Source organism: Helicoverpa zea, chromosome 29 (genome assembly GCF_022581195.2).
Source record: "Helicoverpa zea isolate HzStark_Cry1AcR chromosome 29, ilHelZeax1.1, whole genome shotgun sequence".
In the NCBI taxonomy this organism is placed as follows: domain Eukaryota; kingdom Metazoa; phylum Arthropoda; class Insecta; order Lepidoptera; family Noctuidae; genus Helicoverpa; species Helicoverpa zea.
This window is the reverse complement of record NC_061480.1, coordinates 4119463-4135995: the sequence shown is the minus strand read 5'-3', so window position 1 is coordinate 4135995 and position 16533 is coordinate 4119463. Positions and strand designations below refer to the sequence as shown.

Below are 16533 nucleotides of genomic sequence, written 5' to 3'. Positions count from 1 at the left end.
AAGATTCGTTAGTACTGTTAACACTGGTTAACAGTATACAGCATACTGATGCAGGTAACTATAACTAAAAGAATTGAACTCTTAAACTAAGTAAAATTGACACTGGAAAACTAAGTCTAGTAATGCCATAGTTAATGTCATCTAGTCTACCTAATTTTACCGAAACTTTTTATTCATAACACACAAAACCCGCAAAATAAAACTACAATTATAAAAAAAACTGAAACTTTTCATACATACCTACGTAGGTATACGTTATGTATTGCTATTGGCGCACTTTAAAAAATAAATTACTAAAAAAATCTAAATAAAAGTTAAAAATATCCTTAAAAATCCGCGCCCATTTTCTTCGCCTCACAGTGTAAGAACACAAAGGCGTCTTCCGAGTCAGTCATGCGTGAATTATAAGGTTTCTGCGACGCGCTAACATGGCTTCCTTCCAAAATATCACACGTTATTGATGAACGAAAACTACATATTTTAGACATGTTCATGGATGGGTATATTGTAATATTCATCTATACTCCATTTCAGTATCATTTGGACATCTGGCAGTCATTACGGGTAGTCAGAAGCCAGTAAGTCTGACAACTAGCCTTTGGTTAGGTTAGGTTGAAGTGGTCAGATAGGCAGTCGCTCCTTGTGGCACACTGGTACTCAGCTGCATCCGGTTAGACTGGAAGCCGATCCCAACATAGTTGGGACAAGGCTCGGGAGATGACGATAATCGATGAGGGAAAACTATAATTTTTACTTTATATTCACGACTGTGTATATTGAAATATTCATCATCATCTGCCTTTTATCGTCCCGCTGCGTTGATCACTACGTATAACCTAACTTTCGTTGATTTGGTTATGAGGTGAGACTAACCGTCCCGTGTCGTTTGGTAAATACGGATCAACTGTCACCCGACTGTTTAGTGTTTAATCTACAGGACACTCTTAATGTAACATTAGATATCCAAAATCTCTGAACAGAATAATCTTTCCAAAAACGCAAGTACTCCAAATAAATCATCTTCATTCAAATGACACACTCAACATCTTAAACTACACACAAGCAAAACCGGATGCATTCCTTATATCACTCAACAATGAGCATTGGACATGCCCAAAGCACTAGTGTTGGGATTAACTCGACACTTTTATATCGATAAAGAATGAATGGAACGAATGATTGCGCGGCCCTATGTTCGGTCACGTTCGGTCTTTTGAGCTGGAGTAATGAGTTTAATCGGATTTGAGATACTTTTGTTGGTCGCGTTATGTTTTTTTTTGTGTTGGTAGAGTGAAGGTTACAAATTGTTTTTATTTTGGAGTTTGTGCGCAGTGATTTTGGTAGAGGTGTGCTTTGAAAACTAGTGGAAAGGATTTGTGTAATGATTTTCATTTATATTTTATTGTTGAAGTACAATAAAAGATTTGTATAAGAGCGCACACTGCAGATTAAACGGTCAACCGACAGCTGACCCGATGTTTAGCAAAACATATTTTAAAAGAAAATTTGGATTTCAATCAAAATTTTCACTTGGTATACCTGATAGCATTCATCTTCTTGCTGATTTATGAGCCCAAACATGCCTTCTTAAACGAAATAATAGTTCTGAGTATAACGATATTGTTATTTCCTGAAGGTTTGTTTTTTATACGAAAAAAAATATTTAACACCACCTAACAACTATCAAATTCACATTCAAAATTCACAAAGCATAAACTTTTCATACTAGGTATTTATATCCATATCGATAGCATCCACCTGTCTATCGACACCAACACTGTCCCCTCCCTATTCATCGCAGGCGCACGTTTCTTACCATCCTGACAGCAAATGATTTATATGTATGTGACTGTTCAACGGATACTATTATCGAATTTTTTCATTATGCCCTGCCCTAGTTCCTGGCCCTAGTATAGACTGTGAACTTTACTATGAATAAATCTTCATTACTAAGCCGATGATGTCCAAAATTTACTTACGGTCGTTCCCAATGTGCTATCGATCTATTTTTTGATTTGCCTACTAGAGTACAATATTGACACTAACCTCCTTACAAGTAATATTAAAATCTTATCTCTAGTTAAACAAATCAACAGTAATATTGGGTAAGGGTATAAGTGTGTGTAAGTTTTGTAAAACCACGTTCTAATTGACCAAGTATTGTACTATTATACTTTCGTACTGGCGTATTTTACAGTCAGTTTTTCCACGCGACATCTCTAGGTTCGTACGAGCAATCACAACTACCGCGGTTGCAAGAGATTTCGTTTTTTTGCCACTCCCGCTCATTATTTTCAAACTAAAATCACCAATCAATCAAGACCAAACTGTGACAGATTGATTTTTATTCGCCAAGGAGTTCGTAGTGTACGCCTCGTTAGTTCTAGTATAGTTCGGCCATTCAGAGAATGCGTTCCTGACACGTCGCGATTGAACTGACGACGTAATAACATTCATTGATTATTGATATAATAATGTTGTTTTAATGCTCCTCAATTGTTAAAACGGTAAACAACCAGCAAAAATATTTTTATCGTAACTGCAACGCCATTGCAAAGTTACGTCGTCAGTTCAATCGCGACGTGTCAGGAACGCATTCTCTGAATGGCCGAACTATAACTGATCACGCCTAACGTACATTGCTTGAGCTACAAGAAGACGCTTAACCTACCTTTCTTATGACATCTCCGCTATCCTTCCTCCATAAACATACCACAGAAAAACCGAGCGAAAAATCCTCTACTGCGAAAGTACTATAAATACCTTAACCACAACGCTACCACAAGTTCTAAAAAGCCATAGATATTTGCGCCATTCACACCCCAGTGCAATTTCTTTTTATGCCACATTGAGCATGGGAAAGCTCTCAGAAAAACCATAGCAAATGCTATGACATTTAGACAAAATTATGGGTTTTGTTACACCATGATATAACTGGGAAATTGGCAGTTTTTTCTGCTAACAAATGTTTGTTTTGGCTGGCTTTTTGGTATGGTTTTGCTTGAAAGAAAATTGTATCCCAGTTTTTAACCGCCAACAAAAAATTTGCTTCTGTTTTTTTTATTACCATTATTATACAACAAAAAAACATTGATAAACATAGCATTCAAAAACTAAAAAAACTGTATGTAGGTATGTGTGTATACATATAATGTATGTAACTTAAAGCGCTATTATGTCTCGTGTGGCTTTAACGATTTTAATGCTGTTTTCAGTATAGTATTTTCAGACTTAGGAGAATGTTTTAGGTATATTTATTGAAGTCGATTCCATCTTTTTGAATCATTTTTTTTTACTATGATAGTTTTTTAAATATTTATTGTAATTTTTTTTAATATGTTGGGGTGGGCTTCCAGTCTGACTTAATGCAGCTGAGTATCAGTGTGCCACATAAAGCGACTGCTTATCTGACCTCCTCAACCCAGTTACCCGAGCAACCCAATACTCCTTGGTAAGACTGGTTGTCAAACTAACTGGCTTCTGACTACCCGTAACGACTGCCAAAGATGTTCAATGACAGCCGGGACGTAAAGTTTATTGTGCTTTCCGAAATATTTTCTGCTCTCCATATGCAAATTCGATTTGAAAGTAGCTATTGTTATCCTTGTCTGACATATGTATTTCTCTCTCTTACATAGGGATATTCACCCTTCAATTTGTCAATACAATTTTATTATGGGCACTTGCGCAAATTATATTATACGGGTCCGTAAGAAAAATTGGTATTAAGTCCCTTACACTTGCTTGCAATCTTAGAATATATTTGGGACAGTTTGGAAAATATTTAGAATTTTATTTTGTCTAAAAATACTTAGTTGATATGTAACACCAGATTCTGTCATTCTTTTTTCGATAAACTCAGATAAAAAACAGCCTATACTATCCAACAGTGAAATATTTTTCTGAAATCAGTATTCATATACATAGTTCCTGATATTACCTCGTTCAAACAAACAAAGCTTTAATAGATAAGATAAATACCTAATTATCAGTTTTTATTTTCCTCTCACAACATCCCATCTCACTTCATTTAGTTTCAAAATCCCCAAAAAAAATCCATGAAAATCGATCCAGCAAGATTGTAGTCAAAAACAAACTCTCTACTATCATACCATTACTAAAATAAGGCATCCCAAGAACACAAAAGGTCCGCCCACCCATCCAATTATGCGCCGTAAAGTGCCTTCGCAGTAAGCGTCACATTTCCCGTCGTTTCTCCCTAAAAAACGATTCCCATGGGTTCAGGATATACCAAGTAAGGGCTATGGAGAACAAAATGACTAGCGGAGATGTCATAACGCAAAATCTCTTAAGAAAGTAGCGCGACAACATGCGGGTACAAGGGGGACGGAGAACGTTACTAGCTCCGCTCTTATAAGCGTTTTTTTTAAACTCGCTCATTATAGATAGTGAAGTCGTGGTGGCCTAGTGGGTAAACGACCAACTTCACGAGTATGAGGGTGTAGGTTCGATTCCAGGTCAGGCAAATACTAATGCAACTTTTCTAAGTTTTTATGTACTTTCTAAGTATATCTTGGACATCAATGGCTGATAAAAAGGAGAAGGAAAACATCTTGAGGAAACCTGGACTATATAGACTGAAATCACAACCCGCATTGAGCAAGCGTGGTGATTAATGCTCAATCCTTCTCCGTGTGAGAGGAGGCCACAGCCCAGCAGTGGGACGATAAAAAGGCTGTAACATTAATTTCAAAATAAAATCACCAATCTTTGACACATTGGTTTTGATTTGACAAGAAACCCGAACGTCTTGTTAGTTCTAGTAACTGATCACGTCTACCGTACGTTGCTTGAGCTACAAGAAGGCGCCTGACCTACCTTCCTTATGGTATCTCCGCTATCTTTCTTTCCTCCGTGGTAGAGGGTATATCTTACAGGATATATTATTTATGGGGACATTTAATTTTCTATGGGAAAATGTGCCAAGTTGGAGACGTATTCGCACTATGGATTTTGTGTTGTTTATTTTTGTTTTAACCGACTATCCAAAAAGAATGTGGTCTTTTACACTTTATAACTTGTTTTTATTGTTAATTCAACAGTTGTAAAATAAATGTTTTTTTTGAGCTTTCTATATTTTTATCACGAATTTCTCGTGTTGCGCGGAAGCTACTTTTTGCACCCGGATAAAATATAGTCCGTGCCACCCGAGGGATAACTTAGTTTCCCTACAGTGAAAGAATTCTTCAAATTAGTCCAGTAGTCTCAGAGCCCTTAAAAGATTAAAGGATACAAACACACAAAAAACCCTTTTCTTATATTAGCATAATAAGTATAGCAAGTAAGAAAAATATAAGTAGGTAATGTATAGACACGTTACTTCATAAAAGTTTTCCCAAACAAGAAAATCTTGCGCCAAACCTAACAATAGATCTAGTATTTCATATATTTTCTAAAGTACGGTGCCTAAAATACATTTCTTGGCTTGTGAACCTTTACAAAGAGAAACTCAAGTACTATTCGCGTGTTCTAACAAAGGTCTGTGGCAGCCATTTGCAATTTCTCCCGCGCTTTCGTTCAAAATGGCGGTTTGAGCTGCGTGAGCTGTTTGTTTAACAGTTGCTAAGCATTGTAAATGTTTGTATTTTCGTGGTATTATGTTTTTTTTTGTTTAAATAAAATATCTATTAGTTCTGTTTTTTTGTGTTTAGGATAAAAAAAAAAACATCTTATGTTATGTTTGATTCTGGGCTATTGATATAGTAAAATTAGTTCAGCCATTTTACCGTAAACGGTCCATTACTGACAGAATCTTTGTTTCTATACTGATAGAAGCTGTTCTCACTTCACTGGCGTTCCTATTGGAAATTTTTCGCGCAACCGGACAAAGAGCTAGCTAAGTCCAGTCTCCTGTTCTAGGCTGTCTGTTGTACCTATGACAATCGATCCATTTATATCGGGTAAGAAGCATAGATGGGAAATCCCAACAGACAGAATAAATTACTTTCACATTTACAATATAAATAATGTCTCCAAAAACAGTCAAAATAATCACACAAATTACCCATCTCCATCTCACAAAGGCTCTCAACGATCTTCAACCAATTACGGACCCATTCTTGACTTCCGGCCGCCATTCCGCGGCTGCACAAGATGGCGGCACTTCCGCCGGAGAGCCTCTTTGATGTAATTACTTAGACTAATTATAAATTGAGCTTTGAGCTTCCTTTGTAAGCTTTGATGTGTGTTAGTAGGACAAGGAGTGTGCTTATTTAATATCTATATTGAGATTATAGAGCTGAAATTATTGTTTCTTAGCTTGAACGGAACTACTGAACTGATTGAAAAATTCTTTCAGTGTTAGACAGCTCGTCATCGAGGAAGGCTAGACCTTTTTTTTATCCGTGTGCGGCAAGTAGTTCCCTCAGGGAATGGATGAATATGACAGCTTTCATATCGTTCAGCGATTCGGCGTTTTTATATTTTAAAGCTGAAGTTTGGGCTAATCTCAGCAAATTGTTTAACTAACTTGAAAAAATATAGATAAATTAAGTTAATGTATCGAGGAAAGCTACAAATTTTATACACAAAGACATATTCTACTCCTTCAATTGATTAAATAATTTTAACTATTGCATTTAAACTGTGTTTTATTTATGAACTGAATTTTAAAATAAAAAGTCCTCTCAAGTTTGTCTACATTTAGTTAAATACCTAAAAATAGAGTGTAGAAATAAATACCTAAAATTCCTACGATAAAGTTATCAAAAAACATAGAATAAAAATAACAAAAGCCACAGACGGCGCGACTTTGAGTCTCGAGAGCTCATTAGCAGTTCCGAGTTCCGGTGGCTCGCAAGATGGCGGCGGCATCATATCCGGCGCGCTCAGTCGGCGTCTGACTGCCATCCGGAGCGGACGTGTTAGCTATGTGAATATTAGAATATTATTGCTGTTTTATTGAATTGAGCGGTTATTTTATTGGGGAAATTGTAATGTTGGCTCTTTCGCGGCAAAGCATATTATCTGCCGAGTCTTTTCACAAGTATGTTCAGGTCGGCTTCCAATCTAACCGCATGCAGCTGAGTACCAGTGTCTTTACAAGGAGCGACTGCCTATCTGACCTCCTCAACCCCGTGACCAGGTAACTGGGTAAGACTGATTGTCAGACTATCTGGCTTCTGACTACTAGGAACAGCCCACCAATTGAACGTGTCTTTCGAAACTCGGAGAAACTCTTCATGACGTAGATGGTCACCCATCTGCAAAGCGACCGCGCTAACAGTTACAAAAAAAGTTAGATTCAAATACTCCATAAAAATATACTCTTTTTCGTAACAAAAATGGCTGACAGGAGCGTTTTACATAAAACAACGAAAAATACTTAAACGGAATAAAATATAGTGGCGAGGAAATCCCATTTTGTGATAGTGTCAATAAAGTATGAGATACAATATTAGCATAGGACCCGCGCAAATATAATAAGACGAACGCTTTTTGTTTAATAAGAGTATATTTTCGACTCCATCATTTTACTTAAAGATGATACCTATCGGTTGTCATTTGAACATCGTTGGCAGTCGTCACAGGTAGTCAGAAGTTTGACAACCAGTCTTACCAAGGAGTGTTGCGTTGCACGGGTAACTGGGTTGAGGAGATCAGATAGGCAGTCGCTCCGTGACACACTGGTACTCAGCTGCATCCGTTTAGACTGGAAGCCGACCCTACCGCAGTTGAGAAAAAGGCTAGGCAGATAATGAGACATCCAAATAAAAGTTTTTACAAAAAAAAACAGACTTCAATATAATATACCTTAAATGTTCTCCTAATTCTAACAAAGACTATGCTGAAAACCACTTCAGAATCGCTTCAGCCAAACGTGAGATAATGGCGCACAAATACACACAGATCAAATTAAGATTTATTTTATTTTAAAGATAAGTTGTAGGAACCTTCTTTTTTTGAAGTCGGTCAAAAATACCCAAACATCTACATCTTAAACCATATCGTGTACGGAACCAATTGGAGGTATTCATCAATAATTCAGCTCTCACAGAGTATTTTGCCCATCCCTGAAGCACGAAAGATTATTGTGGACCTGACGACGTATGCTGACGACTTTTAGTCGGCCGACTGTTTGTTTGGACTCTTGCATTAGTATGGAGATGAACGGTAGTACTCGCATTACAATGATCGGATGAATATTTACTTCTATAACTGTTTATTTAATAAAGCTTTAATCGGCTTTTGGTCATATTATCAACTCTGAGTGAGGAGATATCAAAAATTATTAACCGGCAAATTGAATGAAAGGGAAATATTCAAATCATGTGATGTTAACATACGATACTAAATTTTAGCTGATTTATGATTAGGCATTTATGAACATATAGAGTATGTACTTGTAGAACTCACACTCAGCTCTATGTTTGTTATATACCGAATGTTTTGTGCAGTTGACAGCTGTCAGTTTTCAAGGGAAAATTACAGTTTTTTGTACTGACTGTCAACAGCTGTCAACTGCACCAAAAACCGATCGAAATTACCATTCAAAATAAACTTTCGTCCAACGATCGGGGTCAGTCAACTATCGTCCGACAGTTTAGTCTACAGTGTGCTTGGACTAGTATTACTCCGCTCACGAAAACTTGCGTGTTTATTTTCGGCCAATTTTGACCGTACTTTATAAGATACAATTTTGACCGTTTTTTATGACTGAATTGTAGTTTAGAAATGGCTAGGTTTTGTTTTTAGCTTGTTTTATTTTTTTTTGTTTATAGCTAGGATTATTACCTATATTTCAGTAAAATATTACCTACCTATTGAAGTTTTAGTATCCCTAGATTATTTTATTTAGTACAGAATATTATATATAAAAAAAAACTAAAACCGTAGGCGAATTTAATAGTTAATGAAATTATTTAATTGAACTGAAGTTACTTATTGTTTTGTAACTATAATTGTATCCATTGTAACTGTAAAAGCAGAAACTGTTTTTCAACATTTTCTCACCACAAAAAAAAAACTTATTCATAGCCATGTTCTATAAATTACTAAAGACAACTTTATATATGTTTATTGTTCTCAAAAAAATATCAAAAACAAAGGCCAAAAACACTTGTCTTGTCCATTCCACCCTATTCTCACCCAGTGTTGCCACATTAAACTTTAATATTTCCCATCGGATAGCGCAGACGCTTGCTCTGCTACTATTTACCACCCCTAACTCACAAGCTGTTAACACAAGGGAGAAAGGACGCTTTAATTAATTTTAATTCATTAATAATTACAATATATCTAAGGCTATTTTTGGCCACTTTTTTTAATGGGTTGGAAGTAAGCTACATCTGCGCAGAAGTGATTTATTTGCAAAGAACCAATCCCGAGTGACGGCTATGACGGCTTTAGCCCGCCCCCGCGCCTCACTTCATACCACAAAAGGGACCCAATAAATTACGTCTGCGCAGGTGAAGGTCAGAGTTCAAGATTCGTGCCGATAACTATACTAAATTATAGTCAAAGTTTCCTGGCTTCGTGTGAAAACGAATCCAATTTTTTTGTGGATTATGTTTTAACTATAATAATTTAAACATAATCTAAAGGTCTCTGAAGAAAAAGATTTACATCAGAACATAGTTTTCTATATGCCATATCGAAATGTGCTATTCTACAATAATATGGTGTTTTTTTGAGCTTACCTAAAGGAACTGTTTGTAGAAATAAACCGTTTTATACCCAACATAATTGTTTTTTTTATAAAATAATACTGACTATGATAGAATGTTTTAACCACTATTAACTTAAAAGTTAATACCCATATGTACCAAAGTTTTTTTTTGTGATAAATATATGTACTTTGGAGAGGCCTATGTCCAGCAGTGGACTGCGATAGGCTGATGATGATGATGATGATTATGTACTTTGTGTTCCCAAAAAAAAAGAGAGACAAGAAAACGACCCCTGTATATTCATTAAAAATCTATACCTTTATACATTACCCAATGTACTAAAATAATGTTACTTTCTCATAATAAATTGAAGCTGACAAAAATACCTAATGATTGGTGTAAAATGTTGTCATATTTTATGTAAAGAGCCCCAATCAATTTCTCAATAAATTAACACATGTCTGTGTTTATGAGACTCTGTCAATGGTGTCAGAATTTTACTGACTAAAGCCAAAGTTCGCCGACAATCTAAAGTTCAGTTTTCTTATAACAACTGTTTATTATGAATTTAACATTCTCATAAAGTAAACTGTAGGTCCCGGCTATCATTGAACATCCTTAGAGTCGTGGCGGGTAATCCAAAGCCTGTAAATCTGACACTAGTCTAACCAAGGGGTATGGGGTTGCCCGGGTAACTGGGTTAGGTGGTCAGATAGGCAGTCGCTCCTTGTAAAGCACTGGTACTCAGCCGCATCCCGTTAGACTGGCATCCGACCCCAACGTAGTTGGGAAAAGGCTGGGAAAATTATGATAAAGTACACTTGTTTTAAGAAAAACTGACTTTTGTATTGTCAGTGGAAATGGGCCTAACTCTGACCAGAGTTGTGCATTTCTTTAACCTATCTAGATAAGAATGAATTTAGACATAAACCCCATATAACTTACGTCCAATTTCAATATCTAATCGTAAAAAAACAACGGATAGACAACTTAAAGAAACCCACACCTATCTTCTTTAACCTTTCGAGTACCCCAAAATAGTTGGGAAAAGGCTCGGGATATGATGACTCTTTTAGAAAATATTTTAACATGTACCATATATTCTAGGGACCTGAGTCGCAATGAGCTGACTGCCATCAGCCGAAGAACCTTCCGTGGATTGACAGCCTTGAAGAGTTTGCACCTGGATGGAAACCATCTGAAGTGTATTGATGAGAAGGCTCTCGAAAATTTGAAGAGTCTTGAAGTTCTGTAAGTATCTTGATATTTTTAACCGACGTCAAAAAAGTAAGATTCTCAGTTTGACTTTTATGTTTGGCTCATGTTTGTCGGAACAGATTTTGTTGGATTTTCAGCAAAGTATTTGTCAGACTTACGAATGACCCCTACTAAATCACATAATTTATGAACATGTAATACATATATATACACTAGCTTCCGCTCGCAGCTTCGCCCGCGTGGTGTGTTGATAAAAAGTAGCCTATGTGTTAATCCAGCGTATCAACTATCTACATACCAAATTTAAACTAAATCCGTCCAGCCGTTTTTGCGTGAAAGAACAACAAATATACATCCATACATTCTCACAAACTTTCACAATATTATATAGTAGGATATAATATTAGTAGGATATTTTCAAACATACCAAATTCAATAATAGGTATACTTAAAACGTTCTTCCGAAGGCTAACAAATACTATGCTGAAACTACAACAAAATCGGTTCCGCAAAATTTCAGATAATCTCGCACAAACATACAGGTGAAACTGAGATCCTCCTTATTTTGAAGCCGGTTAAAAGTCTGATATTTTTTTTATTATTAAAACGTATAATAGTCTCACACACATTTATTCAGTTCAAGCAGAGAAACTCCTATTTTTGAAGTCAGTTAAAAATAGCTCAAATATATAACATATTGAAACTTATAATTTACATAAGAAACCTGAAGCCCCTCATAAAAACTGAGTCACAACGTCATACCCGCGGGAACCCAGCAGTCTGTACAAATAAGAGCCGATCAATTGACCTGAACCGACCTGGACTTATTGATTCGACCTTTCTTCAATAGATTCTTATTGGATTGATATTTGACCCAATTACTTACTTTATTAAAGGAAATTATCAAGTGTTCGATTACTTACTAATAATTTTGAAAGTCGTCTTTTGAAGTTGGAAGAATAAGGATTCATTGTGAAGAAGGAATTTGTAAAAATGGTTTAGGGTTTAGGGATGGTGACAACACTTTTCGATCTCCGTTACACCTGTGTCTCGAGGGAACTACTTGTCGTAAATGGGTAAAAAGTAGTGTATGTGCTATTCTGTTATACAAGCTACACTATTGTCAAGTTTCATCAAAATCCGTTCTGCCGTTTTAAGCATGAAGCGGTATAAAATATTTGTACGAACATTGAAACAGAAACAAAAAAAAGTTGTACGAATCATTGCAGTGTTTTTTTTAACAAGAAAATGTATAAGTAATGACAAGATTGCTTGAACAACTCTAAAAACAAAGGTCTGAATAGGTATCTAATTTTTCGTACTCTTTCAGAACATTCTTCCAGCTCTTTTCCCAAGTAATTTATGTGTCCTTGACAGCCGTTACGGGTAAGTCAGAAGCCAGTAAGTTTGACACCAGTCTAACCAAGGGGTATTGGGTTGCCCGGGTAACTGGATTGAGAGGGTCAGATAGGACAGTCGCTCCTTGTAAAGCGCTGGTACTCAGCTACATCCTGTTAGACTGGAAGCCGACCCCAACATAGTTGGGAAGAAAGCTCGGAGAATGTTGATGATTTGTGATCGGCGAAATATGTTTACCGCTTCCATTCCTCTCTGTCAGTCGTCATACTAACATTAACTCCCTTCTTATATATTTCTTTTCGTTTCTTTCAGAACACTAAACAACAATAATCTAACCTACCTCTCATTGGAGCCAGCTGCGATTTCGCGACTGAACACGCTGCGACTGACCGACAACCCTGTCGTGTGCGATTGTCGTGTCGCACGGCTGGCTACGACAGTACGAGCTGCGGGGATTCTTGGAGTTGGAGCCAGGTGAGAGACTTTTGAGGTTTTAAAATTATGGATTCCTGGTTGTTCACCAACGTCTCGCGAGAACCACTTCCTTCGTTAAATAGTAGCCTGTGCCCTTTCTCAATCTACTAATGTATTCTATATAAATAAATCAGTTAAGTTTTGGGGTCAAAGTGCAACAGACAGAAAGATTTTCTTACGCATTTTTTTTTATTGATGTAGGCACGCGTAAGACCACTATATCCTATGCCATATACACGATATGCGACGATATGGTCGAAGATGAAGCACGCTTACTTTGAAGTAATCCGTTCGCTCTTTATAAACAAATAAAAATAAACTGTATGTATAACTCTTAAGTTGAAGACTATTAAGTGTGTAGTTACAGTAAGCAGACAGAAGGAGCTGGGTTTACTTTTTAGCTGTACGCATTTACATATAATATTAGTTAGTTAATATATGATGTCATTTCCAGATGTCAGGCGCCTGCAGCGTTGAGAGGAGCTCTTTTGACTGAGTTGGAAACCCATGAGCTTATTTGCAGCGGTAAGTTTGTAAGAAGCTTTCGTGAACTAATCACTGACTAACTACGGGTTTCAATAACATATTTATCTGTTGATTTGCTTACTAGAGATGTTTTTGACGTCAGTAACTGTACCCTACGGTGCAATCGCACATCAGCATTTTACATTAGTTAGGTACATTACAGTTCATTGTAAATATGTTCAGTTCGCGTTGAACTACCGAGTCGGCCTAGTCGTTTCGTATTAGATCCAACAACCACACCATTTACACATAGTCCTTTAAGCTCATTTTTACCTTTAGAACTTTTCCATTAATACAGTAGTTTTAGGTGCATAACAATATTTTATTCTTTTCCACGATCAACTAAACTAAAGTATTGCAAGGTCCAGGAAATAATGTAAAATTTCTAATTCTAGTACCTCAGCAAAACAACATAACCTAATATTGGAAACAGCCACCAGAGAAAAACAATTGCCGAACCTTTAAAAACTAGAACACCTCAATATTTTTACTAATATCCTGCTCATCACCTAGGGCCCACAACGACCACAACGGTAGAATGTTCAGCGGAGCCCCGGTGCCCGCCTCCGTGCCGCTGCACTCCTGAAGGTACAGTCGACTGCCGGGAGAAGCTACTGTCGGAACTGCCAGCCACCATACCTCATAGAGCTACTGAGATGTAAGTAGAAACTTAGGGAAGAGTGTAGCTGTCCATCAGTCAAACATTTCAGTCAACAGTCAACGATCAAATTGTTTCAGTAAGCCTTTATTTATTTAGAAATACGGATTTTAAAGGAGGATAAGCAAATATAGGAACAGCGTGAAAAAACTCTTCACAAAAAAAAACTAAAAGGAAACATATTTAAGTACAAATATCGTAATAAAAATCGGTGCCTAGAGTGAAGCTACGCATATTTCGTCAGTGACTTTTAGACGCCACCGATCTTCGGGGGCGCTCACCATCATAAAATTATAGCATACCGTACTATGCAGACATATACTTAATATCATATTATAATATGTGAGCTACTGCTAAGGTTTTAGGTACAAATATATAGAAATAAAACTTCAAAACACTTAATTTACTTATCCACTTCCAATATCATTTCCATACATGTTTTGTGTTTCTACTAGGCATTAAGGATTTTAGAATGACATCTTAGCTGATCCCTCTTGATTGTTTGACTAGCCTCTCGAACGTAGTAACGAATGCTCTCTCTATCCCTTTCCAGCCGCCTAGAACAGAACGAGATAACGGAAGTCGGCGCGGGCGCATTCTCCTCCGTAAAGAGAGTCGCAAGGATCGATTTGTCTAATAACAAGATCACGAAGTTAGCTGCAGATGCATTCACTGGGCTAGTACATCTCACTTCATTGTAAGTATATATTGTACTAGCCGTTTTTCCGTGGTTTCACCCGCGTCCCGTGGGAACTACTGCCAGTACCGGGATAATATTTATAACCTATGTTCAGTAGTTTCGGAGCCTTAAAGGGTACAAACAAAAAATGATTCCTCTTATCATATTAGTACAGATAAGCAAGATTAAAAAGTTTTTAAATTACGTACACTATTATTTACCCTAGGCTTAATAAATTAGCAATTTTTCATTTAATTTTTTGCGTTCGTTAATAAATGGAAGTGGAACGTAAGACAATAGCTGTTTTTGTTTTCGCAGAAATGTCTTTGTTAAAAGAGAACATATTGCTTTGTTTATGAAACTCATTCGGAAACATTGTAGCACGTAGCAGGTTTGATGAAGATTACCCGCATTTTATTTTTTTATTTATCTTGAGGTATCTACTTCCCGCGCCCGGTTAAATGAAGATACCTACCCTAAGGCCTAAAACTGGCTTAAAAATAGCCTGTTTATCCCGGGGTTTCAGCTTTCAGCATTGACTCTAAATTTTATAAAAATTAGTCCAGTGGATTGCGTATGAGAAAGAACTTACAAACATACACACTCACTTTTATCCTTTACTTTAGTGTGATAAAAATAATAATAGTGCTCTCATCTTTTCAGAGTTTTATATGGGAATAAAATAAAAGACCTACCTTCAGGAATTTTCCATGGATTATCATCACTACAGTTATTGTAAGTAGCTTTCAACTTTATCCATATCTGCACAGCCTTTTCCCAACTATGTTGGGGTCGGCTTCCAGTCTAACCAGATGCAGCTGAGTACCAGTGTTTTACAAGGAGCGACTGCCTATCTGATCTCCTTCAACCCAGTTACCCAGGCAACTAAATACGCCTAAGTAAGACTGGTTGTCAGACTTACTGGCTTCTGACTACCCGTAACGACTGCCAAAGATGTTCAAATGACAGCCGGGATTCACCAATTTAACATTAATATTTTCTTTAATTTCAGATTATTGAACTCAAATGAAATTACCTGTGTGAGGAAAGATACTCTACGTGATCTACAGAACTTAAAATTATTGTAAGTATATTTTCATAACAAGCCGTTTTCCCGCGGTTTCACCCGCGTCCCGCGGGAACTACTGCCCGTACCGGGATAAAATATAGCCTATGTTACTCGGGAAGAGTGTATCTTTCCAACAGTGAAAGAATTTTTCAAATTGGTTCAGTATAGTTCTGGACCTTTGGGGTGTACAAACATCCAAAAAAATATATAAGATATCTTTATTAATAAAAATAAGAATATAAGTAAACATAACCAAAAAAATCATCCAGGTCTAGGACTATTATCATCATCATCAGCCTATCGCAGTCCACTGCTGGACATAGGCCTCTCCAAGTGCACGCCACTGAGATCGATTTTCGGCTTCTCGCATCCAGCTCCTGCCATGACTATTATATAAATATGTATAATTCAAAAATCTTAATGTTGGTCCTTTTGTTGATTTTCAGATCACTATACGACAATAACATAAGGTCGTTACCAAATGGAACTTTCGACGCTTTGACTGAAATTCAGACTTTGTAAGTATTTTAGTGTATAAAAAAAATACGTTAAGATCTCGTCAAATACCTTTGCCGCTCGGAAATCAGCCATTTTCATACATTTTGACTGTTGCGCATTTGTTTATAACCAACTTCAGGAAGGCAGCTATTTGTCGAGAACTGTAATATGAAAATACATTATAATAAAAAATGTGATAAATCACTTTTCAATTGTTAGGCAAATATCATCTTATGTGCCAATAGACAATATACTTATAGACCTTATGGCATAAGCACACCAGTCTTAAAAAGTTAAGCTAATTTCAATCTTAACTAATAGTTTTTAAGGTCACATTCTCTTTGCCTCCAACTGCTTGTATCACTCTCCAAATAAAAAAAACAAATTTCAACCTTCTTCCATAAGCATTTAGATAGCAATTCCT

At 36.6% G+C, this 16533-nt stretch overlaps 1 protein-coding gene across 1 annotated transcript in view; it reads left to right on the top strand.

Annotated features, from left to right (window-relative positions):
• LOC124643954 (protein slit) overlaps nucleotides 1–16533 on the top strand; it is a 137316-nt gene that overhangs the window by 99503 nt on the left and 21280 nt on the right. The window contains exons 6-13 of the mRNA XM_047183081.1: nucleotides 10737–10880; nucleotides 12519–12680; nucleotides 13135–13205; nucleotides 13719–13863; nucleotides 14417–14560; nucleotides 15206–15277; nucleotides 15555–15626; nucleotides 16058–16129. Coding sequence (XP_047039037.1) covers nucleotides 10737–10880; nucleotides 12519–12680; nucleotides 13135–13205; nucleotides 13719–13863; nucleotides 14417–14560; nucleotides 15206–15277; nucleotides 15555–15626; nucleotides 16058–16129 — 882 coding nt within the window. The remainder of the gene's footprint in view (nucleotides 1–10736; nucleotides 10881–12518; nucleotides 12681–13134; nucleotides 13206–13718; nucleotides 13864–14416; nucleotides 14561–15205; nucleotides 15278–15554; nucleotides 15627–16057; nucleotides 16130–16533) is intronic.